Here is a 27,268-nt window from a genome sequence, read left to right as displayed (position 1 = left end):
TATTGTTTATTCCTACCTGGAAGCTATTTAATTAGGCTGATAGGACCAAATGAAGACGCAACATCTTATCTCCTTATAGTTCCTTAATTTGTATTTCTTGCACTTGATTTTAAATTTTATATAAATGTAAAATAAGAAAAACAAATCTGAAACACTTACTGCAACAATCACTTATTTTGAAGTCACACTCAAGTAAGCAGAGAGAGAGGGGGTTAGCTGGGAACACAAGCTCCACTTCTCCACAGATGCCTCATGAATTTCAAAAGGACTAAAAACCTACAGCACATACTCAGCAGAACAGATGAAAACACTGACACTTCATTCACAATTATAGTCTTCCCCAATCTTTATTAAGGTTCCCAAAAAAGGAGCATGTGTTTTACTAAGGATGGACGTGAAGATGGCAGCCCATTCAGCTATTTATAAACAGGGATAAAAAGAGTAAATCGTAAGGTAATACTGGACCCAGTGACTATACAGGACTGTAGCCAACTATGTGTACACTCAACAAAACCTTATGCCATGCTAAGAACTAAGAGTTCAATAGGAGGCATCAAAAAAAAAAAAGGCCTTTATTTCGTATGGAAACAGTCCTGCTATCCTGACACGTCTGAGTACCATGCATTCATGCATTCCAAAAACATTTCCTGAATGTATTCTCTGGATCAGGCACGGACAGTAAGAGGGGAAATCTAAGTAGGTTTCAAAACAAAAACAAAGTAAAACTTCTTAGGATTCAATCCCTAGTCTAGTATGTTAAAAGTTATAATGCCACTATGAATAGGCTGAAGCCAATGCTTCCTGCTGAGAGAGAAAACTTCTCAATGAAAGAAGAGGAGCTGAATATCACCTTAAGCCTCTGAAATTGCTGCTGTCCCTGCACTGGTGCAACTGGTGGGGCAGGATGAGCATGACTCTGGACCACCTGGCCTCCGTGGGGCTGCACAGCTGCTGGGTGATGATGACTGCTATGAACCGCTGCGATGGTGGGCCCGTGACTGCCAGAGCTCTGTGGCACTGCTGAAACCTGGGGTGGACAAAATGCAGACAAGAAACTTCAAGGCTTCTGCATTCTTCCCCAGATTCATCTAAAATACATGCATGCGTATCTTTGCACACACACAGAGAATTACGAATCTTCCTTGACTTACAATGGGGTTACATCCTGATAAATCCATTTTAGGCTGAAAATACCCTAAGTTGAAAATGCATTTAATACAGCTACCCTCACAAACATCATAGCTCAGCCTAGCCTACCCTAAATGTGCTCAGAACACTTAGCGTAGCCACAGTTGGGCAAAATCATCTTACACAAAGCCTATTTTACAAGAAAGTGTTAAATATCTCATGTAATATGCTAAAAACTATACAAAAAGAGAAAAACAGAATGGAATGGCATAAGGGTATCTATCAGTTGTTTACCCTCGTAATCCTGTGGCTGACCAGGAGCTGCGGCTGCTACCGCCCAGCATCAGAGGAGAGTACAGTACTTCATACTGCTAGCCTGAGAAAAGATCCAGATTCAAAATTCCAAGTATGGTTTTTAGTGTACATCACTTTTGTGTTATCATAAAGTTGAAAAATTGGAAGTCAAACCATCCTAAGTTCAGGACCATCTGTATTCAGAAACCCAAATTTCCCACAAAGGGAACTGGTGAAATAAATTATAACTCACCCATATTACAACAGAATTCTCTGCCACTATTGAAAACTATATGGCTCAACACTTCTCAAACTATCTACGGCAAAGGACACGTTTTTATTTTTTTTCTTAAATTCCAATCCATCATGGGCCGCTACTTTTATAAGATACGATAAAAATGAATTACTAGAGAAGTGAAATGAAAAATATGTAAGCCCATAATTTCCATTCTCACATTTTAGAGATATATGACAAAATTACTATGTCCATGTCCAAATCACTATAAGTTTCTAAATATTCTCATTTTCTATACTCAAGGTCATTATAGATTAATAAGAAAGTATACACATCAGCCATCTGTGGACCACACTTGGAATAGCACTGATATAGATGCATGTATTTTAACAATATGTTCACAATTGGGCAGCCAGGGTGGCTCAGCGGTTTAGCGCCGCCTTCAGTCCAGGGCGTGACCTCGGGGTCCCGGGATCGAGTCCTGAGTCGGGCTCCCTGCAGGGAGCCTGCTTCTCCCTCTGCCTGTGTCTCTGCCTCTCTCTCTCTGTGTGTCTCATGAATAAATAAAATCTTTAAAAAAATAAAATTAAAAAATAATACGTTCACCATCTGTAAGCTGAATGCATTCATGTGTTACATACGGATTTAAACTTCTAAATTTTTTTAGAAAGCACATTACAAAGCAGTATCTATAAATCAAAAAAATATTTTAAACCTTAGGTAACAAATATACAGCAAAATGTTAGCAATTTAGCTTGTGGTGGGATTAGAGAAGATTTTTATTTTGCTTATGACCCTTATTTTCTACTTCTATCCATATTTGTTTATTTTGCTTATCTTTATTTGCTAAACAAAACTTTCTTCCAAATTGTTAGTGGTTTGGCCTCAAACATAATTATCTTCTATGTTTTTTCTCATCCTCTTATAAACTTAGAGTGAAATAAAGCACAAGATCCTTTCCTTCCATTTCTATTACAAAAAAAAATGCTACATGAAATTTCCAAAGCTTTTTTTAAATTTTCCTATTTCAGAACTGTTAATCACCACAGAAAACAACTAAGGACAGGGGATCCCTGGGTGGCGCAGCGGTTGGGCGCCTGCCTTTGGCCCAGGGCGCGATCCTGGAGACCCGGGATCGAATCCCACGTCAGGCTCCCGGTGCATGGAGCCTGCTTCTCCCTCTGCCTGTGTCTCTGACTCTCTCTCTCTCTCTGTGTGTGACTATCATAAATAAATAAATAAATAAAAATTAAAAAAAAAAAAAAAAAGTAAAACAACTAAGGACAATATACTTGATTTGCCAAGTCAAATAAAAAGACTAAATAACATGAGACTTCATCTAAATAATGGAAGTTGTATACTACAACATAAGAGAGGGTAAGTTTTTTTTTTTTCAAGTCTCCACAAATTTATAGGGGAGGGTGGGAAATAGACAATTACTTACAAACCTACCCAAACAATAGTTACATATTAGGAGTAAAAAGAAACTATTTAGACAGTTCTAAAAGCTCTAATATACCTCTAGCAAGAAGGGTTATTATTATTCTGAGCTTCTATATTCCAACATGCATGTTTTGAAGTTTTTTAAAAGGCTTAACTGGAACTTGTAAACACTTGAGATGACAGGTTTTATATGAGCTTTTATATTTTGTATTACAGCTTCTAATATAGATGCAACTAACCCAGGTATAGGAAAGTCATCAATCTGTTCAAATAAAAGTAATCACCGAAGGAAAACAAGGAGCCTTACTTTTTTCCAAGATCTAATTTAAAGATTCAGTTTGTAGCAGTCCTATGACTGTGGCCCTCAGCCCCATAGGAGGGCTTGGTACTGCTTCTAAAAGGACTCCTAAGAATGACACCTAAGGAATCACCATCTCCTACTTCCCCTGGATTTCCCTTTTGTTTTCTTCTAATAAATTCTGAGAAATTTATGGATTTATGGAATTGCTAAGTCAAAAAGTAATTAATAAATCTGCCACAGGGGCACCTGGGTGGCTCATTGGTTAAGCGTCTGCCTTTGGCTCAGGTCGTGATCTCAGGGTCCTGGGATCGAGTCCCACATTAGGCTCCTCTCAGGGAGCCTGCCTCTGCCTGTGTCTGCCTCTCTCTGTGTGTCTCTCATGAATAAATTAAATCTTAAAAAAATAAAATAAAATAAATCTGCCGCAAACTGTCAAATTGTTCTCAAGAAAGATTACACCAATGTATGTTCCTGGTACAAGCCCTACCTTTTAAGTGTCACTAACAGGGCAGCCCACGTGGCTCAGCGGTTTAGCGCCGCCTTCAGTCCAGGGCATGATCCTGGAGACCCGGGATCGAGTCCCACAGCAGGCTCCCTGCATGGAGCCTGCTTCTCCTTCTGCCTGTGTCTCTGCCTCTCTCTCTCTCTCTCTCTCTCCCTCTCTCTGTGTGTCTCTATGAATAAATAAAATCTTAAAAAAAAAAAAAAAGTCACTTAACAAGTTAGGTTGAAGAAGGCCTCTCCAGACCACTTATATAAATCATGGTTCAAACTGACCTAGAATGGAATATTATAAATGCAGTGATGTTTTAAAGATTATGTAGACCTACACTTACGTAGTATTCAGGTGAAAAGTGGCCCACTATGTATTAGGTGAAAAGAACCAACAGGAGAACAGTATACACTGTATCATTCAAATTACATAAAAAGAGAAGTGTATCTAGATAGGTAGGCAGGTAAATACAGATACCCAAGAAATGCACAAGTGGGTTAAAGTCTGAAGGGTCAGAGAAAGAAGTCATCTTATATCATTTAAAACAAAACAAAGGGCAGCCCTGGTGGCTCAGCGGTTTAGTGCTGCCTTTAGCCCAGGGCCTGATCCTGGGGACCTGGGATCAAGTCCCACATCAGGCTCCCTGCATGGGGCCTGCTTCTCCCTCTGTGTCTCTGCCTCTCTCTCACTGCCATCTCTCATGAATAAATAAATAAAATCTTTAAAAAAATAAAAATAAAAAAACAAAACAAAGCCAAAAACATGGTGATATTTACTTTCATAAATAATAAGGGCAAAAAACACATTTCTTCAATTTCTACAAAACAGTAAACGGAAAAGATGAAAGATCAGCACTGGAACAACAGGAATACACAATGCGGTGGAAATGTAAACTGGTACAACTCTGAAAAACAATCTGACATTACCTACTAAAGGCAATGATGTCACACACACACCCTATGACCCAGCAACCCTCTCCTAGATATCCGAAAAACTCTTCCTCATGTGCCCAAACCTGCTGAGTGGTCTATAAGAAGATAAGGAGTTTGCACCAGATTGTAAACCAACTCTGTTTCACTAATAATAAGCACACTGTTTAATTCAGCTGCCTCCATTTCCCCATGGCAAGACTGTTTTGATTATAAAAAAAGTAGCACATTGATTTAAATTCTGGTGCAAGCTTATCTTGTCACGGACTGCCATTGTACCACTGCAATAGGAGAAATACCTAAAAATAGTCACACAGCACCTTTACAACAGTGAAAAATGTGGTAATAGCCTGAACGTGCAGCAACAGAAAAATGGATAAGTAAACAGGATATACTCATATAATTCATAAAAGAGTGGAATTGACTCAATTATTTATACACAAGAATATGGGTAAGTCTTGGGAACTGCAATGAGTGAAAAAAAGTGAGTTAAAGAAAAAAATACAGGGGTGGGTGGCTTGCTGGCTCAATGGGTAGAGCATATGACTCTTGATCTCAGGACTGTAAATTTGAGCCCCAAGGTAGGTATGGAGATTACTTAAAAATAAAATCTTGAAGGGGCACCTGGCTGACTCGGCTCAGTGGAGCACGTGACTCGATCTCAAGGTTGAGTTCCAGACCTATTTTTGATATAGAGATTACATACAAACACACTCACATGTATAAAATCCTTTAAAAGAATAAAAATTTAAAATAAAAAAGAATAAAAATACATGTTTTCATTTACATAAAAGTTCAAAAATACCCAAACTAAACAATTTTATTGTCTAGAGGTATAAACAAAATGATTTAGGGGCATCTGGCTGGCTCAGTCAGTGGACCACATGACTCCTGATCTCAGGGCTGTGAGTCTGAGACCCACACTGGGTGTAGAGATTACTTAAAAACATTTTTAAAATAGAAATAATTAGGGATCCCTGGGTGGCGCAGCGGTTTGGCGCCTGCCTTTGGCCCAGGGCGCGATCCTGGAGACCCGGGATCGAATCCCACATCAGGCTCCCGGCGCATGGAGCCTGCTTCTCCCTCTGCCTGTGTCTCTGCCTCTCTCTCTTTCTCTCTGTATGACTATCATAAATAAATAAAATTTAAAAAATATATATATTATAAAAATAAATAAATAAATAAATAAATAAATAAATAAAATAGAAATAATTAAAAGATAACAAAGAATTAAAAACCTGCGCAGTGAGCACACAAGTATACATTGTTTCTGTTATTTGTTATATCTTACTTATGGATATTTCATAAATATAATTTTATATCTAACTGGATGCTTAATACAACTTTTTTTTAATTGGACAAAATCACCATGATCCTCCTTTACACCAAGTCCCTTGCTGGGCTCCAGCGTACCTGATAGCTGGGTGTCACAGAGTACTGAATTCCCGTAGCTGACTGCATGGTCTCAGACACTGCTTCATACACAGGAGGGGCAGGGGCAAGCACCCGGTGCTGGTGAGGAAAAGCCTCTGTGCTACCAGGGATCCGACGCTGCTGGGCCGCATACACCGGTGACTCCTGGTCATCCAAACGTCGCTTCATTCTGCGTTCATGCTCAGGGATGCACCACAAAACCTGCAGAAACCAAAAGCATCAACATGCAAACCAGTCCACACTGCAATGTGATGTGTACAATTTAGGACCAGTTGCGTGCATTTACTAGAAGCTCAACTCCCAGACCGAATATCTACTTCATCCTGGATATGATCACTGGCTAGTTTAAGTGGATGCTTGTACACACAGCCCCCACAGTGGAAAGCATATCATAACTGAACGACTGAAGTTTAAATAAAAACATGGTCTGAATTAACTTGGGACTACAGGATTGAAAAATAACCTCCAATTTAAAAACAAGAAAATATGGGACACCCGTGTGGTTCAGTGGCTAAGCGTCTGCCTTTGGCTCAGGGCGTGACCCTGGGGTCCCGGGATCGAGTCCCACATCGGGCTCCCTGCATGGAGCCTGCTTCTCCCTCTGCCTGTGTCTCTGCCTCTCCCCCTCTCTCTGTGTGTCGCTCATGAATAAATAAATCTTTAAAAGAAAATTTTAAAATAAAAAAAATTTTTTTAATTAAAGTAAAAACAAGAAAATACACCTTTCTTTTTCTTATTCTCTAGTTTTCTCTTCAAATGCCATCATTCCTAACATTCATTACATATTCGCATGCTTACAAAAACAGTCAAGGCTTCTTCCTAACTCCTCTCAAAACCTAGTACTATCATTGTGGTCTAATTTTTAAAATATCAATTGTTTCTTTTTTTAAAATATGTTTTTAAAGATTTTTAGTTATTTATTCAGGAGAGACACACAGAGAGAGAGGGAGAGAGAGGCAGAGACGCAGGCAGAGGGAGACGCAGGCTCCACGCAGGGAGCCCAACACGGGCCATGGGACTCGACCCCGGGACCCCAGGATCACGCCCTGGGCTGAAGGCAGGCGCTAAACCGCTGAGCCACCCAGGGATCCCAGGGATCCCATATCAATTGTTTCAACAATTAAATGGTATCATGAAAGAGTAATAGGCTAGGAGTAAGAGGACAATGGTTCTAGACTTGCTAACAACTTCCTCATTCTTTGTGAGTTTGTTTCTCCAACTATAAAATGAGAAGGTCGGAAAAGATCATTTTTAGGATACTTTTGACTCTTAATATTCCTTAACACTAAGGAGATTGGGACGCCTGGGTAGCTCAGCGATTGGGCGTCCGTCTGCGGCTCAGGGCGGAATTCCAGGATCTGGGATCAAGTCCCACATCGGGCTCCCTGCATGGAGCCTGCTTCTCCCTCTGCCTGTGTCTCTGCCTGCCTTTCTGTGTCTCTCATGAATAAATAAATAAATAAATCTTAAAAAAAAAAAAAAAAACACTAAGGAGATTCCAGAATCCCTTATTAATAATATTCCTCTATGAAGGAACATTTTCTTTCCTGCAGGATGCAAAAAGTCTAGTAATATTCTGGCTAGGAATCCAGTCTGGTCTTTTTAGGGCTTTTCCAACATCTAAAGCTTCTTCAAGGCAGGGTCTCTTTCCACTTTGTCTGCATTCCGCACAGTGCTAACATATCACACACACTCAAATACTGACCATGCAGAAGGGAAAGAACAAGAGTAATGGTTAATATAATAATAGTTAGCATATAATAAATTGCAAGCACCATTCTACACAATTTATAAATATTATTATAATCCCCACAACAACCCTATAAGGTGGTGTTATTCTCTATTTTGAAGAAACTGAAATACGAGGATAAAGTAAACTGCCCAAGGCTGCACAGCTAATAGGCAAAGCTGGAATATCGATCCACTAAATCTGCCTCCAGAGCCCGAATTCTTAACCACCTCAGTATCTCCGACCTCTCACAGAAGAAGAAATAAAGGGAGAAGAAAACTTTACTTTTACTTAAGACACACATGCAATGAGCAACCTCAGCTATCTTTAACCTCTCCCACACTTAGCTCATTCATCCTTTCAGTCTCAACCCAACAGAGCAGGAAGGCTTTGGCAGCATTCACTCTTTCAATTAGCAAATATTCAGAGAGTAGATATAAAGGTGGTGTCCTACAAAAACTACTTGGGGAGACTGTATATAGCCTCACTAGTAATCAGAGAAATATAAAGTAAAATGATATCCCCAAAGCAACAGGCAAAAATTAAGAGAGAATGATGATACTGAGTGTGGCGTGAGGGTATAGGAAAATACTACTGAAAAGAAGTTTTAATTGGTATAGACTATGTGGTTGGCAATTTGTGGCATCCATTAAATTTTTAAATTTAAAATGGGCATACCCTTTCATCTAGAAATTCCACTTCTAGGTGTCTATCCTTTATATCTGCCAAGTATATTTACTGCAGCAAAGTATGAAAAATCTAAATGTCTATCAATAACTGAATGAAATTGATATATCCATATTGGGAAAACTATACAGCAATTAGAAAGATTGGGGTTCCCTATAAAGAAAACCCTGCAAAACATTCTATTAAGTGAAAAGAACAAGCTACAGAGTAAATACAGTGTGATTTCAACACCCACACACAATGTACTCTTAAGATTTGTGCATCTCGCTATAAATTTTGCACCAGAAGGAAAAAGCTATAAACAAATACTGAACTCTAGTTAAGGATACGCATGCTCAAGGACTTCAGTGAAAGTGTACTAAAAATTTACTTTGAAATACATCGAGAAATTAGTTTGGATGGAGGAATGGATACATAAAGCAAGTACTATTAAAATGGTAATGTAGGGATCTCTGGGTGGCCAGAGGTTTAGCACCAGCCTCTGGCCCAAGGCCTGATCCTGGAGTCCCAGGATCAAGTCCCACATCGGGCTCCCTGCATGGAGCCTGCTTCTTCTGCCTGTGTCTCTGCCTCTCTCTCTCTCTCTGTGTGTGTCTCACACGAATAAATAAAATAAAATCTTTAAAAATAATACTACTAAAATAAAACGGTAATGTAAAATCTTGTGTGTATATATATATATATATATATGGGTGTTCACTATAAAATTCTATCAACTTTGCTGTATATTTTGAAATTGTTCTTAATAAAATGTTGGGAGAAAAGGCTAACAATACAAACCAGCTCATGAGTGGTACAAGTACTACAAATTTGGTAAAGAGAAAAAAAAAATTTGGTAAAGAGTAGAAAATGTGTATACTGGAAAAAAACTCTACAGAGAAGGTAAATGTCTGGTTACATCTTGAAAATTAGGAATGAAATTAGGGCATAAGGGTTACACAGGATGAGATTAAAATATTACAGTAACTTTGGAATTGCAGGTGACAATGAGCCTTTGCCATAATAGTCTTTGCCAATTCATTTATTCCACAAATAATTCCCAAGGATCTATACAAGCCAGACCCTGTGCTTTGTGCTGGGGGTCCAGCACTGAATAGGACAGATTTCCTGCCCTACAACAACCAAGTCTTCCAATCAGGACTGCTATAAATCAGTGTGCTCTTCCCAACAGACCTGTCAGGTGGGCACACCCAGAACACTATTTAGAGGGGAAACTGATACTCAAAAGAAATTAAGTGACCTGTTCAAAGTCACATGGCAAGAAGCTAGACTCTCTCCTTGGAATGCATGACCAATCTGGAGTAGAAATACTGGACAGACAATAGTATCCTGCTTGCAGAGAGGTACAGTGAAATTCCAAACTATAAAGTATTTGAATGCCAAATAATGGAGCCACAAGAATCAGACACAAAGCTACTTTCAAGCCCTGCTTTCAGCTGACATGATTTTCATCTGCCACTATGGTCTCCGACTGCTTCAGATTTGGAGTTTACACTGTTATCAGAACTCTAGTCTATGAAGACAGAATTTAAACAAGAAAAAAAGCACTCTGAGGGACAGAAACTAGTGAAGAAAGACTAATGTGAACAAACAATGGCAGCAGAACACTAAAAAGTCATCTGGCCTTGTGTTAGAATAAAAAGTGGGAATAGCTCCAAATCATCATGCAAAGAAATCATAATTCCCAAATAAAGCAAGCAGAGCAGGATAATTCGGATATTGCAGGACAGTCTTCTGGAATAGGGCAAACAGCTGGCAAGCCAACGTGTCACACTTAGACAAATCTTAGAAGGGCAGAGGTAAAAGCTAACCTTTTCACAATGATAAATATAAAAACAAATTTTCTAGTTCTACAACCTAAAATGTCTTTCATCACAGTAAAAAGTTGGCCTCCTAGAAATCTAGACAGTTCTCCATGATTATTAAAGTCCAAATGGTGGGACACCCGAGTGGCAAAGTGATCTGCCTTCATCTCAGGGTGTGATCCTGGGGTCCCAGGATCGAGTCCCATGTCAGGCTCCCTGCATGGAGCCTGCTTCTCTCTCTGCCTGTCTCTCTCTCTCTCTCTGTCTCTCATGAATAAATAAAATATTTTTAAAAAGAAAAAAATCCAAATGGAAAACCCAACTTTAAAGAATCTTATGTTTTCAGTTAAATTAAATTTCGCAAATTAGGGGTGCCTGGTGGCTCAGTCAGTTAAACATTCTGTCTTCGGCTCAGGTCATCATCCCAGGGTCCTGGGACCTAGCCTCACATTGGGCTCCCTACTCAGCGGGGAGCCTGCTCCTCCCTCTGCTCGCGGCTCCCCCTGCTCCTCTGTGTGCTCTCTGACAAATAAATAAAATCCTTTAAAAATAAATAAATAAAATCTTAAACAAAACAAAATAAACAACCCATTCTTCTTAAAACACAAGACCTGATACCCATGCCTCCCTGAGTCAGCTTTACATTCTTCTAATGACGTAGGCCTCAATCACAAGAGTTTGCCCCCCCCAGGCACATCTGTCAATGTCAGAAGCCATTTTTGGGTTGTCAGGGGACAGGAGTGCTACTGGCATCTCACGAATTCCCAAACATCCTACAATGCACAGGATAATCCCCACAACAAAGAATTATTTGGCCAAAATATAATAATGCCAGGTTGAGAAACCTCTAATATAATGCTAACCCCATTTGGCACATAACCTTTTGTGAGCTTTGGTGGGATTACATTATACTGTGGTATGACAACAATTTTTTATCAAGGTTGCTCAGAACAGTCATCTTGGTTGACCAAAACACATCACTACTTTCTTTATAACACATGATTTACCTTGAACCTTCAGTATATCAGAAAAATGTTATCATTTACCAAGTTGGTGAAAAACTTTACTAGAAACTTTAGTAAGAATTTAAATAGCAAGGGTGCCTAGGGGCACCCAGGTGGCTCAGTCCATTAGGAACTGGACTCTGGATTTCAATTTACATCATGATGTCTAGGTGGTGGGATCAAGCCTTGAGTTGGGCTCTGCACTCAAGAGAGTCTGCTTGGATTTCTCGCTTTCCGCCTCTCCCCCCTCACTCCCAAGTGCCCACAGATGCACGCTCTCTCTAAAGTAAGGGAATAAATCCTAAAAAAAAAAAAAAAAAAAAAAAAAAAAAGGCAGGGACACCTGGGTGGCTCATTTGGTTAAGCACTGACTCATTTCAGTGGGGGTTATGATCTTAGGGTTGTGGAATTGAGCCCCTGGCTCCTCACTGGCCTCCACATTCAGCATGGAGTCTGCTTGAGATGATCTCCCTGTTTTTCCCATTTCTCTAAAATAAAAATAAAATTTTTTAAAAAAGAATTTAAGTTGCAAATCCAAATTTTTATTCTCTATTTCCCTGGGTTTTTTTTTTTCCTGGTTTTGAAGATATAAATACCCAAAATAGGCAATATCCTTTAAAACGCAACTGACTCGTCACCAACTATCACCCATGAAGTTGGAACACAGCCACTCTGTATATTTTGATTTCAGATACATCTCTAGTAAAGTTCTAGCTTATCATCACTTTGGAGTTTTTTTTTTCATCACCAAACACAATACTTTGAAAACTTAATTCTTAATTTTATTGGAGAGAACAATCATCGTCTTTGTTCCATAACTGTAGGCATTCTCAGTTTTAGGCTAATAAATGCCAATTAGAATGACCAATCCAATGTTGTTTTTTTCATTTCTGTATCTTGTTTCCTTCCAATCACCTCTGTACACCCGCCTTTAGCAAGTGTCCACTCACAAGTCAATTTTGGTGCATAAACATCCTGAAAGATTAAAGAATACAATTGTACACCCTTTTAGCAGATTAAAATGGTTCTGATTCATGTTGAAATATTTCATTCTGAAGTCCTTCTTGCTGAATGGCTACCTGGATGAGGACATCATTTTTTCTTACCCGTCCCTCAAAAATACATGGTGCACGCATAAATTCTTCATTCTGAGAAAATTCATCATATTGTCATCTAAAGACTATATAGTCAGGACGCCTGGGTGGCTCAGTGGTTGAGCACCTGCCTTCAGCCCAGGGTGTGTTCCTGGAGTCCTGGGATCGAGTTCCGCATGGGGCTCCCTGCATGGAGCCTGCTTCTCCCTCTGCCTATGTCTCTGCCTCTCTCTCTCTCTTTTGGGTCTCCCATGAATAAATAAATAAAAGCTTTTAATAAATAAATACATACATACATACTACACAGTCTGCAAACTGGCTTATAGTCAATTTTACCATCATCACCCCAGTCTAGTTTGCTGCTGTCTGCTGAACTGTTTGTCTACTAGCTCCTCTAGTAGTTTGTCTAGTAGCTCCTCTAGTGGGTCCATTAGTTTTCTTCTCTTTGCCATTACAGGAGGCAAAAAAATTAAGGATTACCAAATGTTTCCTGAAACCTTAAAAAAGTTGTAAAAATAGTATAAAATATGGTCATATTCCCCAGATGCTAATGTCTTACAGAATGTTTAAGATGGTATCTCCCAACTTCGTGTACACTTTCTTGAAAGATGCTATAATGCTTCAGGCAAAGCAGTAAGAAAACTGAAGTGTAATAGTGATGATTTATTTTACCATTGAAGTCTCCTTCTGGGCAATGCCATAATTCTTCCCTATTTTTACTATTTTAGTCTTTTTTAACATAATAGGGAATAACTGATGAGCAGTAATGAAATAATTCCTAGGATGATGAAATACCAGAATGTTTCAAGCTACAAGAAAACTACAAATATTAAGATCCCACAATATAGTTTACATGTATAACCCTAATAGCTAAATGAGTTTTTTTTTTAAGATTTTATTTATTTATTCATGAGAGACAGAGAGACAGAGAGAAGCAGAGACACAGCAGAGGGAGAAGCAGGCTCCATGCAGGGAGCTTGATGTGGGACTCGATCCCAGATCTCCAGGATCAGGCCCTGGGCAGAAGGTGGCGCTAAACCGCTGAGCCACCCAAGCTGCCCGCTAAATGAGTTTATACCATTAAAAAGTAAGTAAATAATCTCTGTTTCTTCTTCTTTTTTTTTTAAGAGAGAGAACAGCAGCACCAGAGAGTTGGGGGGCGTGTGTAGAGGAGGAGGACAAGAGGGAGAATCTTAAGCAGGCTCCATGATCAGTGTGGAGCCTGGAGAGGGGGCTTCATCTCATAACCCTGAGATCATGACCTGAGCTGAAATCAAGAGTCAGATGCTTAACTGACTGAGCCACCCAGGTGCCCGTCTCATTGTTCTTTTAAAGACCTACAATAAATAAAAGTCATGAATTAACTCTTTACAAGTAGTTAGTACAGCTCAAAAAGAAATTCAAAACTAAGAGTGGGTCCTAATGATACTGACTCTGTAGGCAGAAAATGACCCAGATCACTGTCCTACAGTTTTGTAAGACACATTTGGGAAATCTGGGTGAAGGTTATATGGCAATTCTTTGTATTATTTTTGCAACTTCTTTTGAAGTCTAAGATTATTTCAAAATGGAAAGTTAAAAAAATTTAAGTATTAATAATATAGGAATATGAAAGAAGAAAATCATCCTGTAACCCTGTTCTAAAAGATACGGACATTTAGTTTATGTGACAAGGTTTCTATAAATTAACTGAAAACGGTATAAAACAACAGCCTGAGCATAAATAATAGAAGATAAACTAGCTACAGCTATAAAGAAAGCATTGTAAAGAAAAGAACTTCAGGGGCACCTGGGCAGCTCAGTCAGTTAAGCATTCAACTCTCAATTTCGGCTCAGATCATGACCTCAGGGTCATAAGACGGAGCCCCCTTCAGGCTATGTGCTGAATGTGGAACCTGCTTAAGATTCTGTCTCTGCGGGATCCCTGGGTGGCGCAGCGGTTTGGCGCCTGCCTTTGGCTCAGGGCGCGATCCTGGAGACCCGGGATCGAATCCCACGTCAAGCTCCCGGTGCATGGAGCCTGCTTCTCCCTCTGCCTGTGTCTCTGCCTCTCTCTCTCTCTCTGTGTGACTATCATAAATTAAAAAAAAAAAAAAAAAAAGATTCTGTCTCTGGCCCTCTCCCTCTGCCCTACCACCCCCCAACTGTCTTGCTCTCTTAAAAAACAAACAACAAAAAAAAAAAGGACTTAAGACAGTTAAAGGGGGTAGGCAGATGGGTCACTTAACTTCATCCTACCTTTATTCTATTGGCTATATGTCTGCCCCCAACAGGTCTGGGTACACCTTTAACCAGCTTTGTATCCTCCACTGCGTAGCCAACGGTCTTGTCTACGGTAGAAATCAAATCATTCACTCATTCATGCATGCACCCTCTAATATTCACGAGGCATTGTTCTAGGAGCTAGGGATATAGCAGTAAACCAAACAAAAATCTCCACCTTCATGATGTTTACCTTTTAGTGGGAAAAAAAGATAGTACACAAGGTATTCAGAACACTATACAGTGACAGCACTAAGAAGAAAAAGAAGAGAAGGGTTTCTGAAGTTTTAGATATGAATATCCAAAGAATACCTCACTGATAAGGTAACTTTTGGGTAAAGGAAATAAAAAGCTAACCATGTTAGGGGAAGCATTATAGGCAGAGGGAACAGAAAATGCAAAGACCCTGATGCATATATGTGCTTAATATCTTCCAAGAATAGCAAAAAGGCTGTCTAGCTGGAGCAGAATGCAGGAAAGACAGACTGGTAGAAAATGAAGTCAGAGTGGTAACGAGGCTGAGGGTAGTAGGCAAAGGAGCACATGATGTTTGTTCTCAGATGTCATAAGGACCCAAGCTTGATAATCAGACTGAAATGGGAAGCCATTGGTGGGTTTTAAGCAGAAAAGCAACATGATCTGAGTTAAGCTTTAAGAGACTCACTTGGACTGCTGTGCTGAGAACAGACTAAAGAATGGCAGTAACAAAGCAGAGGAACAGTTAAGGTAACTGAAATAATCCAAGCTAGAGATGCCGTTGAATTCACTGGTATAGCTGGGAGGAAGGTGGTGGTAGTGGTATTAAGTGGCCAAAATCTGGGTAATATTTTGAATATAGAGCAAATAGGATTTGCTGAAAATCAAATATGAAGAAAGACGGAAAAACAGAAGTCAAACACCTATTAAATATCCAAGAGGAAATATGAAGTGGGCCACTGGTTATTTGTCTACAGTACAGGGGAGAGGTCTCCAGCTAGAGAAATTTGGGAGTTATTAGCATTGTTTGGATTTTAGAAAGGCGATATAGTACACAAGGTAACTATCCTTAATTAAGCACATTCACATTTCTGCACCAAGTGAGCCAGCCTCAACCAGGCTGATGGCCCTTAATTATTTTATTTTTTTCTTAGTTTTTTAAAAAAAGATTTTATTTATTTATTTGACAGAAACAGAGAGTGAGCACAAGCAGAGGCAGCAGCAGAGGGAGAGAGAGAAGCAGGTTCCCTGCAGAGCAGAGAGCTCAATGTGGGACTCTATCCCAGGATCCTGGGATCATGACCTGAGCCGAAGGCAGATGCTTCAGATGCTTCATGGACAGAGCCACCCAGGAGCCCCTGGTGGCCCTTAATTAGCTGTGGAAACCAACTTACCAAAAAACAAACAAAAATTCTTGTGCTTCAGAGCTGCAGACTAGGAACTATAGACCTGTATGTCCTTTAATATAAACAGCCCACAAATCAGCAAGGATATCGTATCAGCAGGGCTGAGGAAGTGCCTGCATCCATGATGCTCTAAGTACAAATAACACAAACACACACAAGATGGAAAAGTGGTGGGCAGCCCGGGTGGCTCAGCGGTTTTGCGCCGCCTTCAGCCCAGGGCATGATCCTGGAGACCCAGGATCAAGTTCCACGTCGGGCTCCCTGCAGGGACCCTGCTTCTCCCTCTGCCTGTGTCTCTGCCTCTGTGTCTCTCATGAATAAATAAATAAAATCTTAAAAAAAAAAAAAAAAAAAAAAAGATGGAAAGGTGGTGTGTGGTACAAAAGCAAAAGAATGGAGGAGCAAAGGAGAGAGATTTGCCTTCCAAACTGCTGTTAGTAAATGCCAAACTGTGAAGCCAACTGCCACTAAACAGACGTAGTAGCCTCTAGTTAAACTTTAAGATGCAATTTGAGTTCAGTTTGTATACTTTATATCACCTATTATGTGCCAATAGTATCCTACACACTGAGCCTATCATGGAAGTTAAGTCCTGGTCTAGATGGACTAAGTCATTGGCGTAGCCCTCCGTGAGGAAAACCAGTAGCCCCACAAATGTACAGGGACAAAAACCTCTATATGTTTGGTTATACACGATAACAAATCTCACTAGGTAGGTCTTTTGAACAAAGAGACCCCAAAACAAAGTTACATAAATAAAGAAAGCCAAGGTTTTTCAGTGTCTTTAATGTTTTTTTTTTTTTTTTTTTGTCTTTAATGTGTTGTTAAAAGACAATTAAGACAGGTAACTGTCTAAAGACAATAAGAATTTATATTTAGGGCCGCCTGGGTGGCTCAGTCGGTTGCACATTGCAATTCGATTTCAGCTCAGGTCATGATCTCAGGGTCATGGGATTGATCCCCACAATACACTGCGCTAAGCACAGGGTCTGCTCAGCCCTCTCCCTCTGCTCCTACCCCCGCCCTGCACTTTTTCTCTCAAATAAATAATAATCTTAAAAAAAAAAAAAAAAAGTGGCAGGGGCCACCTGGGTGGTTCAGTCAGTTAAATGCCCGACTCTTGATCCCAGCTCAGGTCTTGATCTCCAGTTCGTGAGTTCAGGCCCCACACTGGAGGGAACCTACTTAAAAAAAAAAAAAAAAAAAAAAAGGTGGCACAAAACAAAAATCTTTGAAATATTTGTAAAGAATATAATGCAATAAAGGCAGAATGACAGACTACCTTGCTGGGTATGTTACTCGATAAACGTAACCGCAACAAAAAAACAGATATCCAGAATTATTTACTTAAGCTGTAACCACAAAAAGATAAAAATTCCAAGACATTACTTCTACTACTCACTTATTGAAGTAGAAATAGGAAGACATGTGAAGGAAAGGAAGTATTAGGAAACAATAGTTGGCCATATGAATGTATCTTGAGCTTGACAGGGTAGCAGTAACATATGTGCCAAATCCATAATTTCTTCACTATGATTCTTAAACACCTTCCAAAGCAGTAGAAGCAATCAGGTCTGCAAACTGAAGAGAACAGGATTCACAAACTCTGTAAGAGACTACAATTCATGTGCGAATTTCAACATAATGCCACTCCTAACACCCCAAAGCACTCTCTTGGGGTACTTTGAGATGTCTAAGGTTATTCAATTAATAACTTGCTTCAACTGGATCTATGGTTTCAGGCTTCACCCTCCTCTTGTTCATTCAGTGTTCTACCTCCACCCCAAAGGTAGGTAGGCTCTCCCTCCTTTGAGTTCCTTTCAGCTCTTTTTAGTTGACTCTCATGACACTCAACTTATACTGACGTGTAGAAAAATCATCATGTGTATATTTGCCTTTCCTTCAAAGAATGTAAACTTTTCCAGGACAAAGATTCTTCCTGTGTCAGCCCAGACCTATTCAAGAAAGTGGTCAAGAAATGGGTGTTGACTCAATTCCCCTTTAGAATCTGAGTCCCAATCTTTTCCCTCAAAGCTGCTTTCAAAAGCACACTGGTGGGTCCTCAAAAACTTAAACACAGAATTACCATTTGACCCAGCAATTCCTCTGGGTATATACCCAAAAAAATTCAAAGCAGGTACTTGAAGCAGTATTTATATACTCATGTTCTTCGCGGCATTATTCACAATAGCTGAGAGGTGGAAACGACCCAAATGTCCACTGATACATGAATCAAGAAAAGGTGATATATAGGGACGCCTGGGTGGCTCAGTGGTTGAACATCTGCCTTTGGCTCAGGTTGTGATCCCAGGATCCTGGGATCGAGCCTGCTTCTCCCTCTGCCTATGTCTCTGCCCCTCTCTGTGTTTCTCATGAATAAATCAATCTTAAAAAAAAAAAAAAAGTGATATATATACATATAATGGAATATTATTCACCATTAAAAAGGAAAGTAATTCTGACACATGCTACAACACGGATGAACCCTAAAGACGTTATTCTAAGTAAAATACACCAGACACAAAAGGACAAATACTGTATGATTCCACTTATGTAAGATACCCAAAGTAGTCAAACTCACACAGAGATAAAGTAGAATGGTTGTTGCTAGGGGCTGGGTAGAGATTTAAAGGGGCTGTTGTTGGGGTGCCTGGGTGGCTCATTTGGTTAAACAACTGACTCTTGATTTAGGCTCAGGTCATGATCTCAGGGTCCTGAGATCCAGCTCCATGAAGGGATCTGCAGCACTCAGTGGGGAGTATGCTTCTCTCTCTCCCTCTGCCTCCCCCCCACCTCATGCATGCACTCACGCTCTAAAATAAATAAATACATCTTTAAAAATAAATAAAGGGGCTGTTGTTTAATAGGTACAGAGTTTCAATCTGGGAAGATGAAAAGTTCTGGAGATGGACAGGCATAATGGTTGTTCAACAGAGTGTACTTAATGCCACTGAATTTTTACCCTTAAAAATAGTTAAAACATTAAATTTTGTCATATATATATACATATATACATATATATTTGTAAACACAATTGTTTTTAACAGACACTGTTCCTTCACTGTTTACTACCCTCAGACTGGACACAGTCGAGTAGTGTTAAGAGCAGGGACTCTGGAAGTGGATACTAGGGTTCAGATCTGGCATGGCCACTTAACCACAGGTCTCTAACCTCTCTGTGTCACTGTCTCATCTTTAAAACACAGACTTTATAGTATCCATTAGACAGGGTTATCATGAATATTAAGTGGATTAATGTACAGTGCCCAACTCAGTGCCTGGAGCATAAGGGCTCAATAAAATTCTTATTGGATGCCTAGGTGGGGCAGTCAGCGAAGCTTCCCACTCTCAGATTCAGCTCAGGTCAGTGATCTTGACCTGACCTGGCAGGGAATCTGCTTGAGATTCTCTCTCCCTCTCCCTCTGCCCCTCCAGCTAGTGTGCCCTCCCTCTGTCTAGGATATATAAATACATCTTTACGAAGAAAATGACAGTTCTTATTATTCAAGTAGACAAGGGCATAGTTTTAAAAAGTATGTTACTGAGGCACCTGGGTGGCTCAGTCAGTTAAGTGGCTGGCGCCTGATGACGGCTCAGGTCCCGCTCCCAGGGTCCTGGGATGGAGCCCCTCACCCCACCCGTGCACTGGTTTTGACACTCAGTAGGGAACTCAGCTTGAGGATTCTTTCTTTCTCTACCTCACGCCGCCTAACGCGCACGCACTCTTTCAAATAAATAAATTTTTAAAACAATAAAATCATGTTAACTATCATTTTTAGGAGAATCTACAGAAAGTAAACTAGTAGTATTAGTACTAATTTAGTAGTAGTATTAATCACAAGAGAAAGCCCTTTTTTTTTTTTTTTTTTAATTTATTCATGAGAGACACACAGAGAGGCAGAGAGAGACACAGGCAGAGGGAGAAGCAGGCTTTGTGCAGGAGCAGGGAGCCCGACGTGAGAGTCGATCCTGGGTCTCCAGGATCATGCCCTGGGCTGAATGGAGCGGCTCAATCACTGAGCCACCCAGGCCTCAGCCTTTTAAAGCACTTTACTAGATTACTGAATGCCAAGGACATAATCTTGTAATCCCGACTAAAATTCGCAACCATTAACATATGCCTTGCAAAGATCTCCAGTTATCTTGTTTGTACTTAAAAGGTAAACAGGACTATGCTTTGCCAAGAATCTTATCAAATTACCATATACATACCTTTTTCCTTAAGAAATAAAAAAATCTTACTCTTACGGTAAAACCTTCTTAATTACAAAATGCTACACTACCCAAAGTCTTCAACTCTGACAAAACTATAATATATATCATACTAATACTTAGGTAAAAAGCATTTACAAAAACTTTCCTAATACAGTGTAACCCAGTTCTTACTTGAATCCTTCAAGCATTATGTGAGACTTCTGACCCTGGTGCACCAAGAAATAACATATTCTTTAAGGGCATGAATTAGGTCTTCCATGTTTCCCAGCAGACAGCATTGCAAATGGTGGGAACAACTATGTGTTGATCAAACCTTCCTCAGTTGTAGACTCTCCATATCTTCACTTTGTCACTTGACAGCATCAGAAAAAAAACACCCAGGCTTCCTGTCTCCATGCTAATTCCAATACAGTCACCATTACTCAAATGAATAAGCTACCTCTGCCACTGCTACTTCCTTAACTGAGATGAGACTTACACTGCGCACATGAGTATAGAACAGGGCAGCAAGTTCTCAGTCCCAACTGAGCAAAGCACAAATCTACAATTTAATGTCAGAGAACTTGCTCAGGTATTAGTCTATAAATATATTCCTTCTCTGTTTATTTTCTCATGAAAAGTATCAAAAACATGTAATTTCTCTTAAGAGAATGTATAAAGTCAGAGCAAAAATCTCATCTAAAATAGTTCATTAGGGCAGCCGGGATGGCTCAGCGGTTTGGCGCTGCCTTCAGCCCAGGGCCTGATCCTGGAGACCCAGGATCGGGTCCCATGTCGGGCTCCCCGCATGGAGCCTGCTTCTCCCTCTGCCTGTGTCTCTGCCTGTCTGTCTCTCTGTATGCCTCTCATGAATAAATAAAAATCTTAAAAAAAAAAAAAAAAAAATAAAGTATTTCATGAAATGTCCTAAGGCAACTCTCCAATACAGGTTGGAGGGCAATGCTAGGAAAGTCACATACACAAAACTACATCAGTCCCCGACCTCACCCTGTCCGTAACAAAACAGGGCCAAGGACATCATGTTTTATAGAATATAAATAGAAATGGTCTAGATGTTCTAACAGAATTACATAAAACCAGAAAAGAAGATTTCTCAAGAACACCTATAGTCCCGTAAATCGCAACTTACTTCTTCGGGGGGAAATTAAGCATGCACAGAACCACCTGTACATTCAGAAATGCAAAAGCTGACGAAATCAAGAGTATTGCATCCAGTCCGAGGTCTTTTCGCTTCTTCTATTTTTTTTTTATGAGAATCTCCTCTTTTATAAACCCATCGTCTTTTAAATCGTTAAAATGTAAATGCAACCGTTCCCTTTTCTAAAATCTCAGCCTAGTTAGAGACTTTTTTTTTTCCCCATGGCTAAACTGGGTTTGAAGTCCTAGGGCACCTAGCCGCGGCCAAGTCTAAGTACCCACCACCCCATTGGCTCCGGGGAAACCCCGCCCCGTGCAGCCACAGTAACGAACGTCGAGGGAACTCCAAGAAAGGTTGTCCCCGGCCACACTGCCGCCCCCGGTGACTCTCCGCCCCTCCCCCACCGTCCCCACTGCGGAAGCGTGGTCGCCGCGCGGGCAGCCGCCGGGCTGCAGCCGCCAGCGGGGGGCCCCGGGCACCGCGCCCCGGCGCCCAGCACCCGGGGGCGGGGGCGGGGCCGGGGGCCGAGCCGCGCGCGCCGCGAGGAGCCGAGCCCAGACAACAGCCCCGGGCCCGGCGACGGGCGCGGCCAGGCCGCCGGAGTAAGTCCGACACCTCCGCAGCTCCGAGGCGGCGGGGGCCCCTCCCACCCCGCCGAGGCGCAGGGCGGGGCCGAGCAGGGCGCCGCGGCTCCCCGCCAGCCCGGACAGCGGGCTTTCCCGAGCCCGGCTCGCCAAGGAGGCGGAAACCGGGGGGAGGGGAGGACGGCCAGGGGGAGTGGCATCCCCGCTCCGCTCGGCCCCTCCGGCCAACCGGATCCGGGGAGGGCGGGGGGACGCCGGCCGCACACCCCCTCCCCGCCGCGCCCCGAGGGCGCACGCGGGACCCCCCGCCCGCCGGGGCGAGGCCCCGCCCCCCGGGCGCGGGCGGGGAGGGGCAGCGGCTGCGAGCGGCCCCCGGCCGCCGGCCCCGCCCCTTTCTCCACCATCGCACGCGCGCGCCGGCCCCGCCCCTGAGCGGCGGCGCGAGAGCCCGCCCCCTCCGCGCGCACCGGGGCTGCGCTCTCCTCCCCCTCCCGCACCGAGCGCTGCCCCGCTCCGCCCCCCGCCCCCCTCGCCCGGCCACACACCTCCCGCCCGCCTGCTCTACGGGAAGCCGCGGAGGTCAGCCCCCCCGTACACACACCCTCGAGTGCGGCGCTCAGCGCTCCCCGCCGCCAGGCGCCCCGCCTCGCCCTCGCCCCCGGCCCGGCGTGCTCTCACCGCAAAGCTGCTCCGGCCGCTCCTCGCTCTGGCTCTCGCCGCGCGTCCCTCTCGGCGTGCGCCTCGGACTCACCGGGGAGGCCCCGAGAACGGCGCGGGCACAGGCCCGCCGGGGCGGACTGGCAGCCTCCTCCCCGCCAGCCGAACGGTCACAGGCCCCGGGGCCCAGACTGGGAAGGAGGGAGGGAGGGAGGGAGGGAAACTCCGAGGGGGGAAGGGGAGGGGGGGAAAGATGGAGAAACCGTCTCCGCCGCCTCTACCGCCGCGGCCGCTTCTCTGTTACCCGGGAAATCCCGCCCACTCCCCCGGCCCGCCCCGCGGAGGGAAGACTCAGCCTCGCCCCGCCACTGGCCGCCCCGCCCGTCCGTCAAGGCCCGGGCCAATCGCCGCGCCCTTTCTGCCGGCTGCCCGCCCCTTCCCCCTCGGCCGGGAGGGGCGGGGGAGCCGCTCACCTTCTCCACGCCCCTATTGGCGGGGAGCTTCCCTAACTCAACCCCGCCTATTGGAGCCGGGTCGCTGAAGCCCACCCCCACGCCTCCGCACTATTGGAGGAAGCAGGGGAGCTCCGCGCGTCCCATTGGCCGGCCCCGCACATCCCGCCCCGCGCGGCCGCAGCCACAGGCCCAACAAGTCGGCTCCCGCCCTCGCCGGGCAGCGCATTGGAAGGCTACCCGGGCTCCCTGGCTGCCCCAGGAAGGCAAGTAACCGATGTGGGGTAAGATGTCCGTAAGCGACGCAGGCCCCGCCCCCCGGCCACCCGATTGGACAGCGCGGCGCCGGTAGCGGCCCCCATTGGCCAGGACGCCCGTCGAGGAAGGAGCCGACCCCGCCCCGCGCGGGGAGGCTGAGCCTTAGCAGTCCTTTTGTGGAATGTTTACACTAGAGACTGAAGTGCAGAGAGTTCCAGGGCCCGAAACAGGAGGGGGCGCGGAGCTCAGCAGCTGGGAGCCGGAGCCCTGAGACTTGAAAGGGAGAGGCGGCAGCAGCACTACCAACCGTGAAGGACCCCTTACAAACAAATAAATAAATAAATAATTTTTAAAAAAAAACAGACTTCATCCTATCCTGTTCTCTCTACAATTTACAATTCCGCACGCTGCCGCCTTGTAAACACAAATATCCAGAGCAACCGGATCCGTACGGCTGCTTCCAATGCGTACGGAATTAAGAGCTGGGGAACCACGGTCGAAAAAGAGCCCCAGGGGTTGCCACCCCGAGCTAGGAGTGGCTGCACACTTCCAACGCCGACAAGCCCTAAACTTGAGTATGCAGTCTTTCCAAAAGGGCGGAGATAACCGAAATGGAGGCAGGGCCCTAACAGCCACCGCCCTGGCAAGCCTCCGGAAGGCGGAGCGTGAGGTGTGAGGCGTCTGCGACCTCCGGGGGAGACCTGGAGGCTCGCTCCAACGGAAAGAGGAGAGCAGACAGGCCTCGGCATAAATAAACCTTCACCCCACACTTCGTACAAAGGATAAAAATCCTGCAGTTGGTGACGAAAGGTAAGAATGGCTGTTCAGCTAGTCCTTTGGCCAACAAGTGTTCGTGGCAGCCCCTAGGCCTTCTCTGTGTATGTTATAGTGCTTCAAACACACAGAGACAAAGTGCTTGCAGTGCCGAGGTTGCTTTTATTAAAGTCCCCAAATGGGGCGGAGAAAGGACGCTGGCCCTGCTTTGGGGGGCGCTCAAGGAGCGCCAGGAAAGGAGGGGGCGGGACCAGAGTTTTCCCGCTCTCCAGCAAAAAAGGCGACTCCCCCAAGCCAACCTACCAGTCCCCAAGTGGCAGGCCCCGGGGAACCTGCGCCCAGGTGCTATCTCGTCGTCCCTCTGCAGTCCCGCGGAGACGGCACGGCAACCAGCGCTGGCAACAGGTGGGCCTGACTGCAAGGATGGCTTCAAGCCGCAAGAGCAAGGCAGTGGACCGTGGGCTCCATGAGTAGCGAACGGAGGAGAGCCAAGCCCTGCCCCAGGACGGAGCTCTGAAAATAAGTCACGCCAGCGAAAGCGGACCCTTGAGTCAGCCTGCTCGAGGATGAGCGGCGCTCGTCCTTCCCTGCTCCCTGGACTGGGTGCCGCGCGACGATGCCCCTGGCCTTGAAGGGCCACTTGGAATCCGAGCAGGATGGGCCGCCCCCGACTTCTGGGAGCTGGGGGTGAGCCGCCCTGGACCACGCCTAAGGCACCCAGGCTATTCTTAGGTCGCTCAGGGTTTCCGATGAAGCCACCCAGCGACAGGCTGCCCGCGTCCGCGGTGTTCTCAAGCTTAAGCCTAGGGCGACCTCCGGGAAGCCAAGGGGCGCGGGGGACGGCCAGGCCGCAGCGTCGGAAATTAAGTACTTGGCCCGGGAGGCCAGACCCCAACGTGTCCTCCCGACCCCCGCAGAGCCCCTGAAGCCGGGACCCCTAAACCCACTGCTGCCTGCAACCCCTCCCTGCACTGCAAAGCTACCCCGTCTCCGGCCTTAGAGGCATCATTGTGTGCCTCCCCGGCTCTCCTCGCCCCCTTCCCGCCCCGCCCCTGCCGAGCACTCCAGACCCAGGACTTCCGGGCGGGAGGACAGTTCGAAGGAGCAAGGCGGGACTCCCACATGTGCGGAGCGCGCACACAAGCTGGAGGAGGGGGCGGGGAGCAGGGGTGGACTTCCCCTCCGCGCTCGCCCGGCCGGGGGGCGGGGCCTCCCGCCGCGCCAATCAGGGGCGGGGGCGGGACCTTGCGCCGCACGTCAGCCGCAGGGCTCCTCCCTCCGCCCTTCACGGAAAAAAAAAAAATCCTAGCAACTTAAACTCCAGCCCGGCCTCCGATAGGCGGAGCTCGCGAGCACATCGTCCAGTGGCGGGCCGAGGAGGAGAGAGGGGAGCCTCGCGCAGCCAATGGAAGACAAGAGGAGGCGGGCCCTCCGGGGGAGCCCGCGGTGGGCGGGAGCGCGGGCAGGCCCCGCCCCCCGGCTCCCCTCCGGGCGGGTTGCACAAGCGGCGGCTGGAGTACATAGTAAACAGGGTAGGCCCGGGAGTGGCGGCAGGGCCGGCGCGGCGCTCCGCGGGCCCGGGCCCGGCGCCTCCTCGGCCCGCGGCCCCCGCCCCGCGCCGGCGCCCCGCCCTCCAGCCCGCGGCCGCCATCCCGGCTGTCAGGCGCGCCCCCCGCGCCCCTCCCCGCCCGCTGATGCATTTCCTTTTCCCGATTCCGAGCGTGCAGACTGTTTTCCCAGTTCCCGACCTTCACCGCCCCAGTCGGGCCACCCCCTCGCGGGCGCGCTCGCACGCCGAGCCCCCGCCCCCGCCCCCGCCCCCGCCCCCGCCCCGTCGGCGGGCGAGCAGCGCAGCCGGGGGAGGGGCAGGGGCCGGGGCCGCCGCCGCCGCGGCCTCGGGTGGGCGGGGAAGGAGGCATCCGCCCGGGCCGCCCCGGGTGCCCGCGGGGCTCCCACACCCCCGGGCCGAGGTCCGCGCGGGCTCGCGGCCTGGCGGGCTCCGGGGCGCCCGGGCCGGCGCGCGGGGCTCTTTCCGGTGCCGCCCCCGCCCCCGGCGCCCCTCCCGCGGGCCGGCGCTGCCCCCGCCCCCAGAGTCCATAACAACCGCGGCCCCGGAGCGCGCTCGCCGCCCCCTCCAAGTTCGCGGCCGGAGCCGAGCCCCGGGGCGGCTGCCGGCGCGGCGCGGGGACAGCCGCGGGCTCCCGCTCGCTCGCCAACTCCGCTCGCGGCAACTCCGGCGCCGCGCGGTGGGCCCGGCCCGCCCGGCTCGGCCCCCGGCGGCGCGCCCCCGCCCCCCTCCGCCCTTCACAGGAATCGCTCTTCGGGCGCCGCAGGAGCGGGGGGCGGGGGTCTCCCGGCCGGGCCGCCGCCGACACCTACCGAGGCCGACTGCCCGGCGCGCCCCGGCCGCCCCCCGGCCCGCGGACCCGGCCGGCTCGGGGGCACACGGGCTCGGGCGGGCGGCGCCGAGCGCTCCTCCCCGGCCTGCGCGGAGCCCGGCGCCCCCCAGCCCCGCACCGCGGCGGGCCGGCCGGCCAGCCCCCCAAACGCCCGACATTGGGGAGACCAAATTAAAAGCAGCTGTTTAACATACCTTCCGAGCAGGCGAGGAGTCCTGAATGGGGGGGACCGCCCCCCGCGGGCCATTGGCTGCGCGGCGCCCGCGTCAGAGCCCGGGCCCGCCCGCCGCCGCGCCCCGCCCCTTCCCTTCATTGAACGCTCCTCGCTCCCGACAACATCAAATAAATAAATTAAAGTGGCGGCGAGCGGGCAGCGCGGCCCCGGCCGAGGCCCCTTCCCGCGGGGCCGCCCCCTGGGGCTCCCGGAAGCCCGCGGCTGGACGGGACCTGGGCGCGGGGCCCCCTCCCTCCGCGCTGCGGGGCCCTGGGAGCTGGCGGGGACCCCCGCCCCGGCCCTCGGCCAGGCGGCTGCCGCAGGAGTGGGGCCGAGCCCCCGGGGCGCGGGGAGGCA

The 27,268-nt window shown here is 46.5% G+C and overlaps 1 protein-coding gene across 6 annotated transcripts in view; it reads right to left on the bottom strand.

The window, feature by feature from the left end:
- The window catches only part of SIN3A (SIN3 transcription regulator family member A), a 73,588-nt gene extending 46,637 nt beyond the window's left edge, over positions 1 to 26,951 (bottom strand). Inside the window, exons 1-4 of one of the 6 annotated variants that reach the window (XM_072746057.1) lie at positions 26,892 to 26,951; positions 17,623 to 17,801; positions 6,237 to 6,458; positions 851 to 1,027 (exon numbers count right to left, since the gene is read on the bottom strand). In XM_072746057.1, coding sequence (XP_072602158.1) covers positions 851 to 1,027; positions 6,237 to 6,425 — 366 coding nt within the window. In that variant the 5' untranslated portion in view covers positions 6,426 to 6,458; positions 17,623 to 17,801; positions 26,892 to 26,951. Of the gene's footprint in view, positions 1 to 850; positions 1,028 to 6,236; positions 6,459 to 17,622; positions 17,802 to 21,564; positions 21,839 to 22,835; positions 23,152 to 26,891 lie in introns of those variants that run through there. The other 5 variants (XM_025986598.2, XM_025986609.2, XM_072746058.1 and 2 more) reach the window with 5 other exon arrangements.
- Between the last annotated feature and the right edge of the window lie 317 nt (positions 26,952 to 27,268).

Source organism: Vulpes vulpes, unplaced genomic scaffold, assembly GCF_048418805.1.
Source record: "Vulpes vulpes isolate BD-2025 unplaced genomic scaffold, VulVul3 u000000678, whole genome shotgun sequence".
Lineage (NCBI taxonomy): Eukaryota > Metazoa > Chordata > Mammalia > Carnivora > Canidae > Vulpes > Vulpes vulpes.
The sequence above is the reverse complement of the archived record's forward strand: the minus strand, read 5'-3'. Positions and strand labels throughout refer to the sequence as shown.